The sequence below is a fragment of the Protopterus annectens genome, chromosome 7.part0 (assembly GCF_019279795.1).
Source record: "Protopterus annectens isolate FY-2018-M chromosome 7.part0, PAN1.0, whole genome shotgun sequence".
In the NCBI taxonomy this organism is placed as follows: domain Eukaryota; kingdom Metazoa; phylum Chordata; order Ceratodontiformes; family Protopteridae; genus Protopterus; species Protopterus annectens.
Window position 1 is genome coordinate 1005779998 of NC_056739.1, and position 25127 is coordinate 1005805124.

The 25127-nt window shown below is 38.9% G+C and overlaps 1 protein-coding gene across 1 annotated transcript in view; it reads right to left on the reverse strand.

Annotated features, from left to right (window-relative positions):
* The window catches only part of GRM7 (glutamate metabotropic receptor 7), a 3543572-nt gene that overhangs the window by 599550 nt on the left and 2918895 nt on the right, over positions 1-25127 (reverse strand). The window contains exon 8 of the mRNA XM_044077567.1: positions 15675-16610. Coding sequence (XP_043933502.1) covers positions 15675-16610 — 936 coding nt within the window. The remainder of the gene's footprint in view (positions 1-15674; positions 16611-25127) is intronic.

Genomic DNA, 25127 nt, shown 5'->3' on the forward strand with positions numbered 1-25127 from the left:
AGCTTTACAGCCCCCACCCCCTCTGTAGGAAATGGCACCAATGTCGAAATATACACCAAAGTACAATACAAGCATTTAGATAGATGCATGGAATCAGGAATACCTGACAGGACAAAATTATCCTCCACAAAGAAGAGTAAAACTGTCATCAGCAATAAATAAACTCTATATCAAAAGGAAAAAAAATGCTGTCCAGGACCAAGAAGGAGCAGGAGCCTAATTGGAATAAATCTCTCCTTAGCTCGAACAAGCAAATAACAGCACTAGTGAAATCCCCCAAAGCAAACTTCGAGTCCACATTGGCCACATCTAGAGACAATCATAAGGCCTTCTTCACATATGTCCACAGTCTCCAAGGAAGTACCCAGATCTGCTCAGAACTGGTGGTCAAGGACATCACATACACAAATGTTGTAGCTATAGACACCTGCTGACTGACAAATACAGCAAAAACTTCACAACTCTGCAACCCCATCAGTAAATCAGGACATCCTCAGTGCCTGCCTCCCTCCCCTTATCCCTAGGGAACAGGTCATCACTGCCCTCTCAAAGGCAAAAATACAACCTCCATGGGACCCAATAACATCCCAAGCTGCATCCTACATGAACTTAGGCAGGAACTTGCAGCACCGTTAGGTGCCTAATTCAGCCAAAGCCTGAGTATTAGCTTCATCCCATCTGAGTGGAGGACAGCCACTGTCATCCCTTTGCACAAAGGTGGATCTTACACCGATCTGGGAAATTATAGACCCATTAGCCTAACTAACTTGATCTGCAAGTCATGGAATGGATTATCATGGACCTCATTAACAAGGACATTGACAACCTCGAAACACTTAATCCCACACAGTTTGGCTTCATCTAGGGGTGGTCATGTCTGTTAAATTTGGTCGACTTCTTTGAGCCAGTCGTCAAAGGCATGGATGAGGGGAAGATGGTGCACTCCACCTACCTTGACCTGGCCAAAGCCTTCGACACTATTCCCCACTCAGACACAATAGATAAACTCTCTCAACTAGGCATCAATCCATATGTTAATAGATGGGTAGCAAACTGTCTGACTGATAGAGCGCACCTAGTCAAAATAGGAGAAGCCATCTCAAGCACTAGACCCATAACAAGTTCATACCCCAGGGATCAGTCTTAGGGCCTCTGTTCTTTGGGATATACTTTTCTGAAGTGCAGGCCAAAATCAGTCGACTATGGCTAACAAAGTTTACAGATGACTGCAAGCTGGGTGCTGTCATCAATCCCCCCTAATGATGTGAACATCCTCCAAGATAGTCCCACCCAAACAAATGACTGGTGCCAGAAACATGGCCTCAAGCTGAATACCAAAAAATGCATCATCATCCCCTTTGGGGAGAGTGACGTCCCAACACATTATCACATTAATAGCAATGTCCTAAGCACACAAACAGTCGTGAGGGATTTGGGCACTCAGGTTGATAGCAACCTGACTTTTGACCACCACGTTGCTTCCATTGTACAGAAAGCTTTCTACATGGTCCACCTCATAAGTAACGGTATCTCATCCAGGGACAAGAAGGTCATAACATCCCTGTATTCTTCCCCTTATAAGGCCCATTATTGAGTATAAGCCCCTTTCGGAATGTACATCGTAAAGCACATGCAGCAGCTGAAGATACAATAGAGGTTCCTCACCAGGAGAATCCAGGGCTTCAGACATCTACCCTACACATATAGGCTAAAAGATGTATCCCTCTACTTAGTTCCATATAGACTCTTCAGAGCTGACCTCTGTCTGGCATACAAAACAATCTCAGACCCACCTTGATGGTACTGCTGCATATCCGCAAGTCAAGCTCCACTCGAGTAACCCATACGTGCATCCTCAAGTAGGTCTATGATATCAATAGGACTTGTTGGTGGAATAGACTCCCTCTTCATATCAAGCAGAGTACCTCATTATTCCTTTTTAAGCCCAAACTGGATAACTGGATGGGAAACAGAAAATACACCCCTGGGATTCCACCTGTATCTCTGCTTGACAGGGGCATTGGGTGCTGAGTTCTTTAAATATGGGCTAAACTATTGGCTAGGCTTATAAGGACCAACAGCCTATTAACGTCCTATGAGCCTATATAAATGTATATATATATATATATATATATATATATATATATGTGTGTGTGTGTGTGTGTGTGTGTGTGTGTGTACGTATGTATGTGTATGTGTATGTGTGTATATATATATATATATATATATATATATATATATATATATATACATATACATATACAACTGCGGTAGTGGTGCTGTGGTAGCGTTGTCACCTCAAACATTCTCAGCTACAGCGTCTTCTGTGTGGAGGCATGCAGGAATGGGCATGCCTTTGTTGCAGGTTGTGCATCAGGGCTGGTAACTCGGCACGTAAAAATCCACTACCAAACATTAGCGGATCAGAGTTCTGCTGTGGCGACCCCTAATCGGGATAAGCCGAAAGAAACAACAGCAACATATACACATACACATGTAAAAAGAAAGTTACTAATGCTTTAGTAAAACCTGTATGAGAAAAAAATGCACAATGTAGCTTTAAATGTATGGTTTTACAGGTCATTAGAACAACAGCTGACCAGTTTTATTATTAGTATTACTGTAAAAACAAATCATAGATGGGTTGTTAGACAATGTGCAATGACATTTCCAGTTATAACTGCTTCTATTTCTTTTAAACCTCTTCTTAAACTTCATGGTTTGAAACATTAATCATATGATGTGTTCATTTAAGAGCATTTTAAATGAAGTGTTCTATTTGTTTAGTGCATTATCTATTTAAGTATCTTAGTGCTTAAAAGTACTTATGTATTCAGGTGATTTATCTGAGTCCAATTTTTTTGCATTATATGTGCTGTTCATTCTGTACTCTCATTTTCCCATAATTCTTACATTTGTGCTTATTTTATAACTAAATTAGTGAATTTGATGTGCATGTTGCAGTAGAAACATTTTTGTTACCCTGCTTAGAATAATTCTTCATTATTATGTATACCTCTTTCGGGTGGCCATGGTGGTTCAGCGGTTAGCGTCGCTGCCTCACAGCAAGAGGTTCTCTGGTTTGATTCTTGGCCTGGGTGCCTTCTGTGCGGAGTCTGCATGTCTCCCCTGTGGTTGCATGGGTGTGCTCCAGTTTCCTCCCACATCTCATAGACATGCAGTAGGTGGATTGGACACTCCAAATTGGCCCTAGGTGTGAGTGTATGCATGTGTGTGCCTTCTGTGGAAGGTTGGGCGCTGGGCTGGCAACTCAACACCATAAAACTCCACTGCCAATCATGAGCAGACAGATGATCCACTGTGGTGACCCCTAACTGGGAAAAGCCAAAAGAAGAATTATGTATACCTCTTTTATGCTAAGTTTATATTACTTTTCAATTCTCTAAAGTCAGTCAAGGAACTCTTTGTTGGAATCAAATAAAGATTTTGTGTTACTCAACCACAAATGTGATCCTCTAGTATTGTAGAAAAACAGTTAAAAAGATGATTTATGACTAGTTGTGCCAAACTGCTCTCAGCTGCCATCATGCTCTTTAACCCATTTTTTTCTGAATATTTGCAGAACAGTATTTGCTGAATTTGACTCATACATGGTATTATGTCAGCGTCACTGCAGTGGTGGTGCTGCGGTAGCTTTGTCGCCTCACAGTAAGACGCTGTCCTGTTAGATTCTCAGCTAGAGCGTCTTCTGTGTGGAGACATGTGTGAATGGACATACCTTCATTGGAGGTTGTGCATCAGAGTTGGCAACTCGGCACATAAACATCTACTGCCAATCATTAGCGTACCGGAGTTCCGCTGTGGCGACCCCTAACCGGGAAAAGCCAAAAGGCACAACAACAACATGGTATTATGTCAGCACACGTGTCCTGATCATAAATTACTGTTCCCTGTCTGCTGCCCTGGGTGTAGTGCATGTCTGGTAAATGCAACACTGGGTTATACTGCTACTTAAATAATTTGTCAGCAATCATGCATTAAATGTATCCAAAAGCTGATTGTAAGTTTGTAACTTCTCCTGCATCTGACTTCCTAAAAGTGTCATGCCTTGGAAATGAAGCATTAGATGAAATCCAGGGCTGATTTTGGATTTTATCAAATGGACCTGATCTGAAAAAATATCAAAACAGTGTTTCCAAGCCAAACTATCCCTTACACTATTCAGTTTTCTTCATTAATGATCTATAAAAAAACACCATGGAGCATCCTGACCCAGAGCTTTAGACACATGGAATCATAGGATACCAGCAAGGGAAATATGCCATACTGGGTACTAGCCAAATGTCATGTCCTTACTGTGCCCTGGCAGGAAATGGAACTTGGTATCACTACTAGTCACATTTTGACGAGGAGTACTTAGCCTACATTACCTGAAAGGAATGCACAATTTTATTGCTAACTGTTTTTCTGGCCTACAACCATCAGTACTGATAGGTTAGAAAACTACAAGTTATATGTTATACTAAGAACTGGGCAGGAGTTACGTCAGAGGTCTGATTGGCCCCTACAATACAAAATAAGAGAACAGCTCACATAACCATATTCCTGATTAGTTGCTAACTGATTTTGCTCAGAAAAAAAGTTTATTTTGAGTGTGTATGACTTGTGTTATCCTTGACAAAGTAGAAAACATTTCACTGGGATCCATAAAAAGTATCTGTGAAACGGAAGCAACTCAGTCAGGGCATAGTTTGTGCAAGGCATTCACCCTACCACCACCTCCAAAGAAATTATATTAGTTATTTCCTAATGTATTGTTTTTGCTGTGGTACAGATATTTGAAGATGTATATTGTTTCATTGCAGGATTAGAATATTCCATCTTCAATGAAATGTGATAAATGCAGTGCAATGAAAACCATAGGTAATACATGGTGCAGTTTTAATCAAGTATTAAAACAATGAAGAGGTGTGGTTTATGTCCAGAATAAAGCATGGCTCAGTGCATTCTAATTCATGAGGTACTTACAAATTCAAGACTTTGGAAACCATGATGAAGAATGATCAATGAATTAAATAAAGAATTTAATTTTCACACCCTGAATAATAATATTCAATAGGTTAAATACAAATTTGAAAAATTCTGTACTGTAAAAGAACAACACATTTTGGTAAATGGAAGAAATTATATTTGAATGTTGTTACTAGCCTATTGCTCTGAAATGTCTTTTACATGCTTAGGGTGTGGATAGGTTAAATTTGTCAAAGTTAAAAAAATTATGACTAAAATGTACATTCAAACAAATGCATGCCACCTGAGAATGAGTAGAATTGTTTTTTTTTTCTAAAGGTAAACATATTTAAGTCAAATAATTTATAAACCTCACATTCACTTTGATACTCAGTAAATGCTGGAAACTAGAGAAACAATGTGTCAATGACATAGCAGTACATTTCTGCCGTACATTGTTAGTAAACAACTGTATCTTGTTAGCAAGTGAGTTTTAACACTGTTGAGATTAAAGTGTGTTAACTTCCAGTAAATGCATTATGAATGAAACATGCTGCCTCAGCTCTGGAAAGAAAAAGCCTCTCATTTACTCCAGGAGGATATCAGACAGCTGATTGCTGGCTGTAGCTGCTGCTACACATCTAAAATTGCTATTATCAGAAACAGTTAGTTGATGTGGGGTGTAGATGTAGCCCTTTCATATTGCAAAGCAAAATATAAATAGAACTTCAAAAAGCCTTGATGAACAGTTAGAGCAGAAGGGTGCTCCATGTCTAGACAAAAAAAGGAAAACTTTTTTTGTACAGATGTTCTGTTCGATAGCTGTGTACTGTTCTCCATTTTGGTTTCTGTCCTGTATGTGTGTGTGTGTGTGTGTGTGTGTGTGTGTGTGTGTGTGTGTGTGTGTGTGTGTGTGTGTGTGTGTGTGTGTGTGTGTGTGTGTGTGTGTGTGTGTGTGTGTGTGTGTGTGTGTGTGCGTGCGTGCATGCGTGTGTGTGTGTGTGTGTGTGTGTGTGTGTGTGTGTGTGTGTGTGTGTGTGTGTGTGTGTGTGTGTGTGTGTCTTACAAACACATATCTATTAATGTATTGGTTCAAGCCACTCCACCATTATATTTTTTATCTGTGTCACGGATCTTGCATTAAAATCTTAAAGTCTAAAGTGTTTCGTCCATTAGCTCATATAATCCCTTCACTGGTTCAGAGTTTGCCAAGCCTGTGACTGAGGTCACAGCTCTCCTGGCAGGAAGTATGACATGTTTTATTATGCAACCTTTGGCAGTGGAGGACTTAAAGTGTGTGCATACATGTCAATGACCTGGCAGTTCTTAACTAGCAATAATACGAGTGCAAAAGAGTAGAGAGACAAGTCAACATTGCTAAACTGATTTTCACTTTGTCTCAGACTTGCACTGTTAAATATCTGCTGAATCCTACGTGCAGACTTTCTTCAGCCTTGCTATTACTTTTTAACTGGCATCATGAAATTAATGTCAAGCCTTGCAGAGGTTAAAATGAAAATATTATGCTCTAAGCAGCAAATTACATTCTTCTGCATAAAGCTCATACAGCAGATGTTGTGTATGGCAAGAATGCCATTTGTGTGTGGGACTGCTTAACAACCAACCAGTGTACATAGGAATGCACAAATGATTAAGCTTTTACCTAAACCACAAAGCCATACATCAAAAGAACAGCTGACATGAGGAAGACCTCATGTACTATCTACATGCTTCCTAGTGAATGAAAAAGCAAGTATATTGTTTGGTTTATTTATGGAAAATCGTCATTTCAAGACTAAAGAAAGGGAAGGCTGAAGTTTGGAGAACTGCACAAGTAACGTTTAATCATATCTGTGACATTAAGAAAAATATTTGTTATTCCTTAACTGTGTAGAAAAACAAAATAAATGAACTTGCAGTAATAACACAGAAAACATTACAAACACATCCTAAAAATGCATGAGCAAATTATAAGAAATACAGATTTTGTAGAATTTATCCTGTTTCCTTAACTACTAAAATCAGATATACATGGACTGTAGTAAAGAAGCAGTAAGAATTATTGTTTCAGAGCTCATGGTTCTCTATCACTGTTCTTGGATGAATTGGTTTATCTGACGAGGTTGTTTGCTGTCCCTGTGACATTCAAGCTTTTTTTCTCTTGCATAAACACATATCCAAGGGTGTGTGCAGTGGCATCATTTTTTTTTTGACAGTCAAACAAAGTGGAGCTCAGAGATAAAGGAGGAACAGTTCTCTGCTGCAGAAAGACAGGCTACAACACAGCACCACAAGGTGACCTTTACCCCTCAACCCAGTCCGCACTGTTGGAGAATGTGTAGGACAACTGGGTTACTGGGGCAAGAATGCCTGCACCTTATAACTTGATTCTCATTGTTGGGGGGAATGAATAGGGCAACTGCGCTGCTGGGGCAAGAATGAATGAATGAATGGGAACTATGAAGCTTACCTACCCCTGAAATGCCAAGCTCTTACCCAACAGAATGAATGGTTTGACTGGGTACAAGTAAATGTCCATTGTGCTGGTCCTGCAGAGATAAAATAAGGGGAAAAATAAAAGCAAAAAAGCAAAAAAAAAAAAAGTATTTGCTCTTATCTTATCTTAATTGGTCAGCAAGAATTGCTTGAGACTAACAGTTTGATTACATAAATGCTCATAAAACATCATGAAAAGACAGGAAGAATGCAAGAGAAAATTAAGGCATCCAATGAGGTGCTGGATGGATTCCAGGAGAGAAGACCTATGACTGTCAAGCATTATGGATAAAAATGGTAGTAGAGTGTAACTGCATTAAGAGAGGTAGTGACATTTGATGCAATACCCTGACCCTGTGTAGAAAACTGGAAAAATGGGGGCTGATGATGAAGATGTTTTTTGCAAGACTGCAAGTTACCCTCTATACTCCAGCCTCATTTTGGGGCTTCATTTACACTAAACTCACTATATTATTCTTGCTCACAACACGTCAGAGAAGCAGTGATTTAAAGAAAGGCCATGGCGACCCCTAACCAGGCAAAGCCGAAAGATAACACAACAACTGTTTGCATTTTCAGACCTAATGTGGGAGAGCATCGTGAATAGTACATTGATTGCAGCTGTTTCTGGGTAGCCTATCACTAGTGGTCAAATTACAGCTGTTTTTTCATTGTTTTTTACCTTATACTTTCTGCTTAATAATGCCATCAGCTGTGCTGAGCACAGTCCCCCTGCATTTGTATCTAAATAGTACTTTGTGTGCGGAAGAGACATTTTTCCATTAGTCATTAATCTAAAGAAATATGTCTTTCTTTCTTCTTATCTTGGAAGATTAGCAACAGAAAAATTTGACCTGAAAAAGATTGTGCTGATCTCTGTGGAACTGCACAGCCTTGCCCAAACTTGCTGCCTGCTATGCAGGTATGCACATAGCTATCTCCTACTGATTCTGTTTGATAGATTCCTTTCAATACCTTCTTCCATAGCTTCATAGGTTCATAGATGTTTATTATGCTAAAGATCACAAGGGACGTTTTAGGCCTAGCCATGCTGGTTGCATCCCAAATCTCTAACAAGTTCTGATACCCTTGAAAAGTGTAAGCATGGGCCTGGGAGATGAACCATTTACAGGTTACCTGTATCCATTAGAGACATAGATGCCAAACCAGGGATGAATTTCTGTTTTCCCATCCAATTGCCCAAGTTGCACTTGAATTGGGTTAGGGAGGTACTCTGCTTCAGATGGATGGGGAGCCTGTTCCATAGATGCGGGAGTCTCTAGGATACATACCTATCTCTCCAGCAGGTCCTATTTATATCACAGGCAAGGTTTAAGTCTTTAGAATGGGTAATCCTGGTATTGTTTGATTTTTGGATATGCAGGAGGTCCCTCAGAGTGGGGTCTGACAATGCCTTGTATGCCAGGCATAGATCTCCCCTCAAAAGCCTGTAGGAGACATAATACAGGGACAAGGCCTTGAGGTAGTCTGGATATGACATTTTACTTACGCCATGTATTCTTTTAGTGAGGAACCTCTGTGGACCTGCCAGTTGTTAGATATGCCTGCTTAGGTACATACCGAAGGGGGCATTGTACTCAATGATAGGTCTGATGAATGCTGAATACACTAGAACAATGTATTCCTTGGACATAGATGCCATCTCTTTGTTTATAAGTTGTGCAACATAGAATGATTTCCTCACTACTGTAGATACATGATGGTCAAAGGCTAGATTACTATATATGTGTGCCCCTAAGTCCTTGACTATTGGGTCAGTTCTAAGGGCTGTGTTGTCACTATAGTAGTTACCAGGGATGGATGACTTCCCAAAACATACCATTATGCATTTCTTGGCATTAATTTTAGTCCATGTCTCTGACACAAGCTGTTTGTCTGTGTCAGCCCCTGCTGGAGAACATTTGTGTCAATGTGAGATTCAAGGACAGCTCCTAATTTGCAATCATCTGCAAATTTAGTCAGCCAGAGACCACTGACATTGGCTTTGACTTCTGAGAAGTAAATTCCAAAAAGGAGTGGTCCAAGGACTGATCCCTGAGGGACTCCACTTGTGACTGGCCTCTATGTAGAGGTGGACTATCTACTGGGTGACATACGGGTTTGTATGTAACCTCTTCAGTTTGTCAACAATGCCCCAGTAAGGTATTGTGTCAAATCCCTTGACCAGGTCAAGGTAGGCAGTGTGAATGATTTTGCCCTCATCCATTGCTTTGGTGACCTTCTCAAAGAAGTCCATCAGGATGAGTAGGCATGATCTGTCCATGACAAAACCAAACTGGGTTGGGTTTAGTGTCTGGAAGTTCCCACAGAATCCTATAAACACCAGCATTACCCAACACGGAGAGACAGCAGTCTGCTTTCCCATTCCTTCCCTCACCAGCTTTCTAACATTTGGTATCCTAAGGCAGTGTCATAACTGCCATTTGTTCACTGAAAATGAACTCTTGCTAAGCCATATTGGTTCCATCTGTGAGAGGTATAAACACGTAGGTAGCCCATTTAAAATTCCATGCACGCAGTGAGTATGATACTATTTCTTTCTCTCTCTCTCTCTCTCTCTCTCTCTCTCCCACAAGTGCAACATCCTCATGCTCTAACACAAATATCATACATGGTGTCATTAAGAAATCAGTATCCAAGTCTGTTAAACTTGTAAGGGTATGCATGGATGAAACACCCTCAAAAATATCTACGACATGGACCCACCTCTTTATCAACATGTCACAACAGAGCACCTCACTGTTGTCACAACAACAAAGCATCTCTGAGCTGCGCAACAAAAAAGTTACCTTTTGAAAACATATTAGTAATCGGAGCCTCCATTGTCAGGCACAGTGATTCCATAATCACTGGGCTGAACAAGGACAGGGTTATAGTTAGATGTTTCTCAGGATCCGAGATTGCTGATATCTCATGAACTCCAAAAACCCTCTCCTCTAGTAATTATAACTATGACATTATCATAGCACTTTGCTGGATTGAATGATCTGTCATGAACACCCATAAAAGATATGCAGAAGGACTAGTTGGAATGTGTTTCACACACTTCCATTAAGGATTATACATTGGCTTGAGTGGTATCCTCCCGTCACTTGAAATGATGGCTACTTTTAAATAAAGGGTAACTAGTTTCAGCAACTAAGTACCTGGTGTCATGCTGTAGGGATCCAATGTGTGCCTCCCTGGGATGAGATGATTAAAAATCCCACTTGCTTTGCCACAGACGTTATATACCTCTATTTCAAGGGCTTCTGCATAGTGACCAAAGATTTTACTACCCCCATTTTGCTCTTTTAGGCAGAGATCATCTAATGAACATCACAACCAAACCAGCAAATAAAATTATAAACTAAATAGCATCAAAGTGTCCTTTCTCAATGCTAGATGTCTTAAACTACCTTATACTCCTGGCATAAATGCAATGAGAACACTTGTCTATACCTAGGTTCTGCACCTATCATGCCTTCAAACCCACTGGAAATGATGTTGGTGCTTGGATTTTTGTCAGGGATTTCATCACTTCTAAGGTAATATTCAATAACCTTCCAAGTAAGCTCCAGCTTATACTAGGTAAGTTGGACAGCTTGGTACAGATCCCCTTTCAAAGCCATGCGTGCCTATGATAAGTTACTAACATTCCAGGAAACACTCATATTAAAGATAGATCTCTAAATCTCAATGATTTATCTAAGTCTCCGCAGACGTGAGTACTTATGCTTCTAACATTGGGCATGCACAAAGTTTCTTAGATAGGCTGAACAAGAATTCCCTGTAGCAAACTGACCATAGTCTTACTGGGGTTGAAATATTCTGGAAATAGGTTTCACAATCTCATATCAGGCCTACTCTCTGCCCATGGCTGATCCCTGAAATGTTAAATATAATCAATAACCCATGGAACATAATCTCCAATGGTTACTAATACAACCGTCTTTAGAGACATCAGAATTAATCTTTTACAATTGTATGGAGAAATCTCAGAGAGAATATAAAATGAAACTGAAGGCAGCTATTAACCAACTAATGCTACTATGAATTACAGGCTGATTTCTGAGGATAGGGATAATTATGTCCTTTGTAAGCTAAGTTAGAAAACTAAGGAATACTGCACACCACTGCTCATAACTTATCTAAAATAGCCCCCCTCGTTCATATATTCATATATTAGTGATACTACCAACAAGCTGGCTAACTAATGCACTACAAATTTCTCCCTATAATGTAAATCATCCCTACCACAAACATAGCAGAGTCACTCGTCCCCCTTTCTATCTAAAAGGACCGTGCCCTTTGCTCTCCAAGACCAGAAGTTCTTATCCAATGGGTCTTTACAGCATCCTCTGTCAAGCAGTGTCAAGCAGTGTCAAGCAGGCCCTTGCTGGTTACCTCCTTAAGATGTCCATCCTATGCCTTGTCACAAGCTCTGTTCCTGATAAATGGTACAGTACGGTGGTGATGCTCTTCCATTGGGGTAGCTCCAACACACAATCAAGCAACTATAGACCCATTAGACTTACTAGTCTTGTCTGCAAACACATGGAACTCATCATCACTGACTTCATAAAACAGCATATTAAGAGCTTAGTCAGTCTCTCCCTGCAACAGTTTAGATTTATTAAGGGTGGGTCATGCCTTCTCAGTCTTGTAAATTTCTTTAAAAAGGTCACACAGCCTATGGATAATTGTCACATTCTTCATACTGCCTACCTGGATCTAGCAAATGCATTCAAAACCATACCTCAGTATAGAATTGCAAACAAGCTAATAGCCTTAAACTCAGATCCTTGTGTGGTCAGATGGATTGATAACTAGCTGAAGGGCAGAACACATGTTGTCAGAGTCCATCATGCCTTTTCATTTATGGAAAAAGTGACGGGTTATATTCTTCAGTTCTATATTGGGCCCCTTACATTTTTTGCATTCATTTGTATGATCACATCTTTTATGACACGGCTCCCTGGCTGACTACGTTTGCTAATGATAGTAAGCTGGGCGTAGGTAACACATGACACACAGCACACTGAGAAAGGGCTCAAACTAAATGCTACAAAATGATTCCCATGACCTGAGATTATCTATTTCTCGATGTGTCAAGCAGTACAGCAAACACTAGAACAAGAGGGAATAAAGAAAACTATTTGGAGAGATAGGTTTACTACCTGTGCCTGTCCTTCTGTAAAAGGCTTCCCTTGCATGTTAAGCAGTATAGCCCCTTGTCTTCCTTCAAACATTGCTTAGATAACTGAATGGGTAACCTAAAATACACTTTGGGTTTTTATACGCTATGCCCTCCTTGAAAGTTTTGGTAGAGTCTGAAGTTGATTATTGGCAAGGCATACATGGCCTTTGGTCCAACAACCTGGTGTTTCCTATCATCCTGTTTGGCTTATGCAATCATCTTTATTAATTTAAGTCCTTAATACAACTATTTTTCAAATTAAAAAAAAAAAAAAAAAAAAAAGAAATTGTAGATGGCAAAAACTTCAGTTTTTAATGTAAAAGATAAAAAGCACAGAGACCAGCTCACAGGAGCAGACTACATTTTAATATGAGCGCCTACGTCGACGTAAAACCATCTGACTTCTTCAGATTAATTAAACATTAAACATCACTTCCTTTTATACAAAAAATCAGCCACATGATCCCATAAATAATGCATTCATTAAAAACTGTGAATTGCAATAAAATCTACTGCAGCACCACAGTACCCTCTTCCAACAATCAAAAATGTTTGTGTAACACAAAAAATAAAGTACACAATTAGAAATATAAATGGGCCATAACCTGTTGAAGCATTTACACAAGCCCAGTTAAATACCATTTTTTTTAAATGTGCTCAAATATGAAAGTCTGGCTTTAATTTTAGTAGGCTAGACAAAGATCATGTTGTTAAGTCCAGGTGGATGTGTGGCATCACATCTCAATTGCCAAACCAGTTTCCTGTATTCGAGGAACAATGAAGTGGGTCCCCCCTACCCTGATTCACTACTTGTTCCAATGCACTAAATTTAAAGTGGTGGTTGGGAAATTCATGAATGTGTTTCATTAGGGCATTATTCATATCCCCTTTACGTATGTCATATAGATATTGGTAAATACGTTTGTTAAAGGAGTTAATGGTCTTCCCTATATAAAAATCGTTGCATTGTTGGCAAATGGCAACATAAACCAAACACTTACTTAAACAATTAAAACGCTGTTGTAAAGTCACTTTACCGTAGCCATTGATATAAACAAAATTGTTTTCCATAATATATGGGTATTGGGCACAGTGTCCACATTTTTTCATGTGCCCTTTTGTTTTTTCTCCTTTTCTAACAGCACCTTTTTCGAGTAGATTTTTTATACTCAAATCTTTTTTACATATTATCAAGGGCTTCTCGCCTACTTTTTTGAGGTTTTCTTCATCACTATGGAAAATTACCCAATTGTTACTAACCACCTCTCTGATATTTTCATAACACGGGTTGTAGGATAGTATCATGGCGTCAGTAAAAGGTTTAACCACATCCCCATTATTTTCAGTCCTCAATTCACAGTTTTTAATTAATGTATTATTTAGGGGATTATGTGACTGATTTTTTTGTATAAAAGGAAGTGATGTTTAACATTTAATTAATCTGAAGAAGTTTGATGGTTTTATGCCAACGAAAGCACTCATATTAAAGTGTAGTTTGTCCTTGTGAGCTGGTCTCCATGCTTTTTATCTTTTACAAGTTTATTTTGTGTTTTTGTGCTTCCAGTTTTTGATGTAATAATGTTGATCAGCCATGGTGGTGCAGCAGTTAGCGTTGTCACCTCACAGCAAGAGATTCTATGGTTTGATTCTCAGCTGGGGGTCCTTCTGTGTGGAGTCTGCATGTCCTCCCTGTGGTCAACTGAGTTTTAAAGACATGCAGGTAGGTGCATGTGTGTATGTGTGTGCCTTCTGTGAAGGTTGGTTGACGGGCCAGCAACTCGACACTGTAAAAATACCACTGCCAATCAATCTATTTACCGGTGATGTGCCTTGTGACCCCTAACCAGGAAAAGCCAAAAGACATTGATAATATTGCATTAAATATTCTGTAGGAGTTATCACCTTTTAGTGGTGCTGCGGTAGGGTTGTCGCCTCACAGCAAGACGTTGTCCTGTTCGATTCTCAGCTAGAGCATCTTCTGTGTGGAGGCATGCGTGAATGGGCATGCCTTCGTTGAAGGTTGTGCATCAGGGCTGGTAACTTGGCACATAAAAATCCAATACCAAACATTAGCGGACCGGAGTTCCGCTGTGACGACCCCTAACCTGGATAAGCCGAAAGACACAACAACAACAGTTTACTAAGTAATGTGGTTAACCTTTCCCAGATTCTATTGCTCTCACCTGTTCCATTCTCCCACAGCAAAGCATAAGGTCAGCTCCTAATACAGCAACAGCTGGCTCTGGTTTATAATTATTTCAGCAACACATTTTGTGAGTCAAAGCAGAACAAACATGTGTACCTCTTCAAAGTGTAAGGCATGACTAGCAGCATCAGACACTAAATAATACTTGCCATGAGACTTTTTATTCAGACATGTGAGGGCTCTACTCCCATATAAGAACATTTTGAATAAACCAAACATTAGTATTCTCCTGTAGCTGCATTGACATGCACTGGCAACACACAAGTATGTTATAAATATAAAAACATCTTTACTTGATTAATTGTTATTTGCTTAGCCACTACAGATTTTACTGTATTTCCAAGGATTATGAAATAACCATCACTCTTATCAAATGCCTTATTTCCTTAAAAATGCTAGAAATCTGCTGAACCCTTAATGTAATGTCGAAATGCATATGTTTGGTGTCCTATTTTCAATTATCATAATCTTTTTAAATATAAATATGAAAGAGCTGTTTATATTACTGATGGAATGTAAAGGAAATGTGTAAAACATAACAGCTTTTAAATTACTTCATTTTTCTGTCCTTATTATGAGGGTAAAAGGATAACTACTCAATATTCAATGATACAGGTAATGCAAATCTATCAAAAAAAGTTAAGAGGTTTTGTACATGTATTGCATACATATTTTTTCACTTAAACTGTATATGCAAGCAAAACTACATACACTGTATGCATGCTTATACGTTAAAAACATTATTGGTGAAATGAAAAGACTTCCAATTTATTTTTACTATAGAAATAGGTGAGAACATACCTTTTCAGCTGATTGTGCAGTTCCAAAAAATATAGGAATGAAGGCAAGCCATACTATACAGGTTGTGTACATTGTAAATCCTATTGGTTTTGCTTCATTGAAGTTCTCAGGTACACCTCGTGTCTTTATCGCATAGACAGTGCATGTGACCATTAGAAGAATGCTATATCCCAATGAACAAATAATCTGTAGATCTGAAATGTCACATTTCAGGACTCCCCGGGCTTGTTCAGGGTCTGAAGGCATCTGTTTGTCATAATCTATGACAGTATTAGGAGGATCAACTCTGAACCATATGAAAACTCCTAGAAGCTGAAGGGAAATCAAACTGAATGTGATTACTAGCTGTGAGCTCGGACTTATTAGCCTTGGTGCAGTCACAGATTTCTTGCCTTGTTCAAATATACGGTAAATGCGATTTGTTTTTGTCAGCAGGGCTGCGTAACTGATGCACATGCCCAAGCCTAGAAAGATACGACGGAATGAACATATAACAACATTTGGCTTTGCAATCATCAGGAATGTGATAATATAACAAAAGAATATTCCAGTTAGTAATACATAGCTAAGTTCTCTCCCAGTAGCTCGTACTATTGGTGTATCATTATATCGAATAAACGTTGCCATGACAAAAATGGTGGCAATAATTCCAAGCATAGCCAAGAAGACAGGGATGACAGCCCAAGGAGAATGCCATTCCAGTTTTATGATAGGTATAGGTCGGCAGCCAGTGCGATTTTCATTGGGACGCATGCCATATCCACATACTGAGCAGGTAAACTCATCATGTTGGTATTGGTATCCGTCACAGAGCTCACAGTTCCAGCAGCATGGCATTCCCTTAGTTACTTTCTTTCTCTGTCCAACTTTGCATGCCTTACTACAAATTGAAGTAGGGATCTCGTGGTCTGTTCCTGGCCATTGCATTTCATCAATCTGTGGAAAAAGAGACACCTTAATTAAATTTAAGTTAAAATGTTGTAATCATAAAAACAACATAGCAAATAAATTGAAAATAGGACACCTAGATTAGTGCCATCAAATTATATCTATCTCTCTAGGGGGTCTGCTTTTTCAAAAATGTATCTACCCACCTAAAATACAGTTACTGAATACATATCTGTCTGTATGCATCATTCAGGCAAAAATGGGGGGGGTCTTCCGTTGGTTAAGATGCTTACTACCTATGAACCTGTTGTCGGTTTGCCAGCCATTCCGTATTGCATATCACCAGAACTCATCTTTTTAAAAATAACATCGGCAAATGTATTCTTCAAGGGCAGCAGGCACTGAATTTGTAGATGAATTACTGAGATGCAAAGCTGTTTACCAGCAGTGACCTCTTCATCAGTTAACAATCTCTTTAATGTGGAATTATTCAGCTGAGTTTTACTTGTACAGAGATTTAGCATATTGACTGTTACTGGTGGATTATAATGGCAGCAGTAAGAATGGCCTTTCATGGTTGAAATATTTTCAAATGGGTAGCCTTGCCATTATTGTTTCATAATCTTTTATTTCACTGTTTGCTGGAAAAATGTTCAAAACTACAAATTTAAAATACACTCTAAGTGGTGCTGTATTAAATAAAGTATATAATTTAGTACAATCAGGAAGGTGAATAAAAAAAAACATGCATTTAAGCATTGTCCTAAAAATGAGTGTAGGGTCCCATGGTTTGAAAATAGCTCAAAGATACACACAATTTGCCACTGGCCAGATGCATTTTATATGAATGTGGGTTTCAATGCAGTTTCAATGAATGTGAGTTTCAAAGGCAGAGAAGTTTACCGTTACTCATGCTAAGTCTGTTTTCGTTATGAGACAGTATTGTTTTGTTTAACAAATGGGTATCAGTGTTTGTATTGTATAGTTTGAAATACAAGTTTTAAATAATATCTGTAATCTTTGCTGAAGTAAAGAAGAAAACAGTATGCACACTGATAAGTTTGAACAATATTTTATGGTAACTGTGGTGAGATAGGCAAGAAATGGGACACTGAAATGGCTGTTGGTTGGAGATGCACAGGGGATTATGACCCATTACCCTGCCTAAGGCCCCATTTGAACATAAGCCAGCTCTGTGTATGGGTACAGTCATTTTATGCCTCATTTAAACAATATAAACAAATACATTTACAGATGATATCATGCTAAAGGCATTCACTTATATTTTGCAGTACAGTGTCAATAAATGCAAAAAACTGCTACCTGTTAAGGTTTCATGTGAGTAGCATGAAACACAAAACAGCAAAATAAACATACGCTAACAATCACATATAACACATGCAGTAATATTATGTTACAATGTTTATTAGAAAACCTGTGGAATGTTTGGCAAATGTTCCTACCAGTTTGTTTTGGCACAACACTTAAAATATAATTGTAGCACACCTTGGGTACGTTAACATTAAGAAATATGTAGAGGCCTCATAACTTACTTCAGCAGTGGAAAACACACATTGTATGGTTAGCATTATGCCACGATCTAGCACCTCTTGTTTTAAATCACCCAATTCAAAGTTATAGAGGTACTTCTTGTTTGGTCTTTTGCTTCCAATTTATCATGTTGTTCAAAGACTGTATCCTGCCTTATACAAAATGTCTGTTAGCAATAATTATACTGTGAGTGGAAATTTCATTCACTGATACAGTTGTATATTTAAGTGCATGTCCAGTCAAACCAGATACTGTGAGGTATTCTTAATGCATTCAGGCACTGAACAGTAGGGTAGGAAAGCAACACATTGTGCGAAACTTAAGAATTATAATGTCCTTAACCTTTCTGACTTGAAACATTCATAAGACATATTCTTGCTTTGAAGAAACCTGTAATTTCAGCATACAATGAGCACTGCATGGCTGGCAAATTATGAGAAACAGAGACTGAGATCTTTGTGACCGAATCTTCTTCTTCTTTTGGCTTTTCCCGGTTAGGGGTCGCCACAGTGGATCACCTGTCCGCTCATGACTGGCAGTGGAGTTTTACAGTGTCGAGTTGCCAGCCCGGCACCTAACCTTTCACAGAAGGCGCACACACACACACACACACACACACACACACACACACACACACACACACACGCCCAATTTAGAGTGTCCAATCCACCTGCAGCATGTCTTTGGGATGTGGGAGGAAACCGGAGCACCCGGGGGAAACCCACGCAACCACAGGGAGGACATGCAGACTCCGCAGAGAGGGCACCCCAGCCGAGGATCAAACTGGAGAACCTCTTGCTGTGAGGCGACAAAGCTAACCACTGCACCACCGTGGCCGCCCATCTTTATGACCAAATGTTTGTATCATTTAACTGTAGGACTAACTTTGCTCATCTTGTAGAGATGCACCTCATGATAAAAGCCTGCAGGATTGTGCTGCATGGTGTGTGTGTGTGTGTGTGTGTGCGTGTGCGTGTGTGTGTGTGTGTGTGTGTGTGTGTGTGTGTGTGTGTGTGTGTATCTCCATGTGCAAGGGTACATTTGAATGTGTGTACGTGTGCATGTTTCATCAAGTGCAAGGGTACATATGTTTGTGTGTGTGGGTCAGTCTGTCTGTAAGACATCACACAGCTACCACATTATATCATTATATGTAATGATGAACAGGAAGAATGTAGGGATAATGGAATTCTGCCCACACAGGGAATAATGGTTTTAGTTGGAATTTCTTGCAATATTAAATAAATCAGAAGAATTTCATGTATCATTTTGTAGATTTAAATTAGACAAGTTCTAATAATGATTTGATTTTCTTTTTAAAAATGTATTAGGCATCATTTGGTAAAAAATTATGAAAGAGTACATCTAAAAATAAGAATTATGTGTCAATAAAGAAATCAGTAATGGGGATTTGGCAAAATGTATTAATATTAGTCTTATTTCTATCCACAGTATCTCAATTATAATTAGAAAGTGTTTGTATTTGTAAGAGTGATTATATTTTTAATACTGATGAACATAGTTGATCTGCATGGATACTATTTCTAAGGCATAAATGATTCACAAGGCCATTTATGGTGTAGAAATTTGAAAAAAAAGGATTTTTTTTCACATTAAGGTAAAATTTGTTGATATGTGCATCTTGATGACTCTCATTCACACATTTGCTCTCTTCTATAAAAACCTAAGTGGACACTTGTTACAGAAAAATCCAATTACCTTGCACATACCTTATTTTTCAAATTACTAAAAGAGACAGTGTCCATGCAGATCAACATATTTTACCTTCACGAGTCATCACTTTCTCTACTGCTGAACTCTAACTTACCAATATTAAACTTAACAACTTTACCACCATAACTGTTGTAGCAATCTACATCCCCCTGGATACAATCTTAGCATACTCAAGAACATTCTATCCCACCTCTCACAAACCATCCACAATGAAACCATCATTCTAGGGGATGTAAACATAGATTGTCCAACAAATCAAACTCCCCATACTACCTCTTGTATCAACCTACATGGATTTGAGCAGCTAATCACTTCCCCTACCTATATTAGCAAGTCATACCTGCCACAGTCTCTCCTGGACTGGACTTTGGTGTCTCACCCCCAAAATTACCACAACCCACACACTCTACCAAATTCCCTTGGTGACCAGTAACACAGTAACTAGACACACTCCCCATTTCACCGGACCTTTCAAGTTTATCATTTCCTGCAAAATCTCATCTATTAGTCCAGACTCTTTCATTGACCAACTCTCTAGAATTAATTGGTCCCATCTCACAACACTCCCCTTAGATGAAGCTGTCCACTCTTTCAATTCTACCTTTCTAAACATCCTCAACTCCCTTGCTCCCCTCTGTACTATCAGAATCAAAGCTAATACCACTCCTTGGCTGATCAAATCTACTAGAGCCTTGATGAAAAGACGTGAGAAGATATGGAAATCATGGGCCAAAACTAAGACCCCTTTTCTCCTACAGACCTACAAAGAACTTAGGAATCAAATAAAGAAAATTATCAACAAAGACAGGATCAGCTTCTATACAAACCCTCCCACTACCCTAAAATCCAACCCTAAAAAGTTCTGGACCTCAATCAATTATATTCTGCATCCAGGAAACCCTTCCTCTCCTAACCCATACCTGAATAAAACTTTTGAAGAAACTGCCACTGAATTTAACAATCATTTTATTAACTTAATAATTATAAATACTAATAACCCCACATTCTCAACTTCCCCTCCTCATCCTTCTAACTCTTTCTCCCTTACATCCATCTCAACTAACTATATTAAATCTCTACTCTCTAAACTCAAACCCTGCTCCCCCTCAGCTAAGAATCTCCCCTCTTACTTCCTACATATAGCTGCTAAACCCCTAGCCTATTCGGTATCCACCCTGATCAGCCGATCTATCTCAGAATCATATGTTCCATCAATATGGAAAACTTTCTACACATTACCCATACATAAAGGAGGTAATTTTTCTGATATATCAAACTTCAGACCAATTGCCATACTGTTTCCCCTCTCCAAGATTCTTGAGAAATGCATTCACAAGCAGATAATGCATTACCTTCTCCAACAGAACCTTCTAACACACACACAACATGGATTTCATCCCAAACACAACACTACAACTGCACTACTATCCTTCATCAATACTGTATCCCTGACCTGTGACAATAATAAACTAGTTTCATGTCTGTTCTTCGACCTGTCTAAAGCCTTTGACACTGTATCCCATCCCCTCCTCCTAGACAAACTCTCTCACTTAAGATTCTCTCCTCTAACCATATCCTGGTTTTCCAGCTATCTCTCTAACCACCAGCAATCTGTTAAATGGCACTCTGCTCTATCTCCTCCCCCCTAAGAGTCCCAATGGGTGTCCCCAAGGATCCATACTTGGGCTACTGCTGTTCAATATTTTCACCAACCTACTTTACACTTCTTGTCCCAACTCTACACCTGTACAATATGCTGATGATTCAACAGTCATCACCATTGCTGACCACCCATCTGACCTCCACTCTACTACCCAAGCATCATTCAACATCATAGAGACATGGCTTTGTGATAAATTAATTCTCAACCCTAAGAAAACTAAGCTCCTACTCTTCCTGACAAAAAAACTCAATCTCAAAACAACATTTTCCATCCTATCTAGCAATGACATTGTCATTACCTTTGACCCTAGCACTAAACTACTAAGAGTCATAATAGATGATCAGCTTAAATTTGATCTCCAAATCACCACCTCTATCAAAAAGACTCACCAGAAACTTGGACTCCTTTACCGAAACAAAAGACATTTAGCCAACTCTGCCAGAATAAATCTCATCCTTGCATTTCTTCTTCCCACCGTCCTTTATAGCTCTCAATTATACACAAATCTTAATACCACACTAATAACCAAACTTGAAACTACCTATAATAAAGTTGCTAGATTTACTGCAAACGAAATCTACAAGTCACACCGTTGCCTTTCTCTTAAACAATTGGACTGGCTTGAATTCCCTCATTTGCTACTACTACAGCAACTGCTAATTATCCACTCCATCCTCTATCTACCATCTTTCTGCCCTAGCCTTTTATCAATTATATCTAAATATTCCCCAGCCAGGACACTACATAGCTCAGACCAAGACTTCCTATATATCTATAAACTCAAAACCAATATAGGGTGTTTACTCTATAACTATAACCCTGCTGCAACTTGTAACCAACTACCCCTAGAAATTAGGTCCCTGGACCAAACAAAGCATTTCAAACTAGCCATTCAGAAATACCTAATAAATAAATGGTCCTGCCACTGTAGTCATCCCCCTGAAACTACCCAACCCTAGCTTCTGTCCCTCATCCCTCCTTTCTCTTCCACTGTCTACCTTAATGATCATCTACCTCTCTGTCTCGTTGCTTAACCACTTCATTGCCTTACTACTCCATCTATACCTATACTGTCTATAACCACTTAGGAATAATGAACACTGTATTCCTTGCATGACATTGTGCCTAAGTTTTTCTGGTAAAACTTCTGACATTGTACCCTACTGCTTTCCTGTATGATTTATTGTAAATGTTTTTTGCAGTATGATCTCTAACATTGTACCCAACTGTTTTCTGTATAATTTATTGTAAATGTTACCTCTCTAACTAATTGTTTAGCTGCAAATGAAAAGAATGGTCCATAGAATTGAAAATGGGACATATAATTTTTGAAACAAAAGTATCCGGTTTTAGATGACATCTTCCTTATTTGGGAGGACGGTCATGGAAAGAAAGGTTTTAAGTCCAATGTATTTGATGAAAGCGCCAATCTGGTGGATTTGGTGTAAAAATAAAGCCTTAAAACGTTGGATGGATAAGTTTTTTTGGTATGGTTGTTGTTGGTATTTAGCTGCAAATGAAAATTGTCATACTGACTGTTAAATAAAATGTAAATACTGACTGCGGAGCTTTTCTCCTCGGGTCTCCACTGAGAATGAGCTAAATGCTCAGCTGTAGAAACTGCAAAGTAAAAATCCAATTCCTGGTGCAGCTCGAACAGGACAGGAAAAACTTTTATTAAATGACACAATTCCACAAATTCAAATCCACAGGTTTAGCGCTTTCATCTGTTCAATATACAGACTTCCTCAGAACCAAGATAATCCATCACCAGCACTCATTATATATCCAATTTGGCACCAAAATTTTAAAATATCCTTAAACAGCCTTAAAGATTTAGTAAAAAATTGTAGAATGTCTCTTTAAGGCTGTTTAAGGATATTTTAAAATTTTGGCACCAAATTGGATATATAATGAGTGCTGGTGATGGATTATCTTAGTTCTGAGGAAGTCTGTATATTGAACAGATGAAAGCGCTAAACCTGTGGATTTGGATTTGTGGAATTGTGTCATTTAATAAAAGTTTTTCTTGTCCTGTTCGAACTGCACCGTTCATCATTTACTCTGCACCAGGAATTGGATTTTTAAATGCTCAGCTGGACTAACCCAGTTAACAAATGTAAAATAAATAAATAAATATCATTAGTCTTACTAGCAGCCCCCTTTAAAACTTTTGTTGGTGTATAGGCACTCTCCGGACAAGACCTGTGCATTATGGAATAAATTCCCTGCTGAAATAAGGAGTGTAGAGTCCCTTCAGGATTTCTAAAACACTCTGTCTGAACATCTCCATAGTAATGTTTCAATGATAATCATTTATTTTAGAATGAAACGCTACCTAGTCCTTAACAGCATGCAGCTCCTTTCTTATACTTTAGGATATTATAATTCAAACAAATGGCAACTTGTTTCTTACTGTAATCTAATAACTCTTATGTTTGTTTTAAAGTGCAATAATTATTGTACTGCTGTAAATATGCTTTATAGTTCCATCATTTTTCACATATTCTGTGTCTACTAATATCATTTTGTTGTTTGTCTGCTTGCATTTCTACATGTCATGGCTGAAGGGGTCTTTGAACCAGTCTAGCTACACAGTTATCAGATAATAAATAAATAAATTACATTAAATTATTAAAACTGTACCTTCCTTTTAATTTCATATGCATTACTTTTAAAGGAGGATGATTTATGTTTACTATTTTATGCCTTATTAAATGAAAGTCAATACCAGTTTATGTGTTTGAAGTACAACGCCCATGGATCAAACACGTCTTACTGTCTTTTGCTAAAACATGTACTTAAAACAACAGCAAGGAACTAGTTCATCAGGCTCCCCTGTAGCTTCTTGAGTGCAAACCTAGGAAGATGTTGAATTCTAAGAAAGCAAATGAATCATTGCTGGTGCATTCCTAGAAACCCACTGGTACTGATTCATTTGTTTATAAAGAGTTCCCCTTTCCTCATGGTGGTGTGAGTGTGGAGTGGGCGTACTATTTATCCAGATCTGTAATTACATCTCTTGTTTCTGACACTGAAATGAGAGATTAATAATGTGTTTCTGTGGCTTTGCCTTTAAAGAATAAGACTGGAGTGCCACAGGGAGTTGGCATGATGGTTAAGGTCTTTGCCTCCCAAGAACAAGGTTCAATCTTGACCTGTGGCCAATACCTGTTTGGAGTTTGGATGTTGTCCCTGTGTCACTGTGTGGCTCCTCCTACTTCCAAAAACATGCTGAGATTTTTTCATGTCAAACTCACCAAAAAGAATGGAGCTGCGGGCAGCAGCACAAGCTAATGGTGGGAGGGGTATATGTGTCCTTACTGGACAGTGTGCATCCGCAATAAAGACCAGCAGCCCTGAGTCAATAAGATACTGGCTGACTGGTGTCCAGTTACCCTGCTTAACTTACCTAGGGTAGGTGTGTTGAGTAGAAGCTGGATGAAAAACAATCAACCTGCTAAACTTGAACTAAGAACTGCTACATTCAGTGTAGGTTCACTCAGACGATGGAGCTTGGAAGTTGATGATATGATGATGAGGAGGACACGGGACATCCTATGTATCCAGGAGACAAGATGGAAGGGCAGGGTAGTACTGCAAAGCCACTTGGCTTC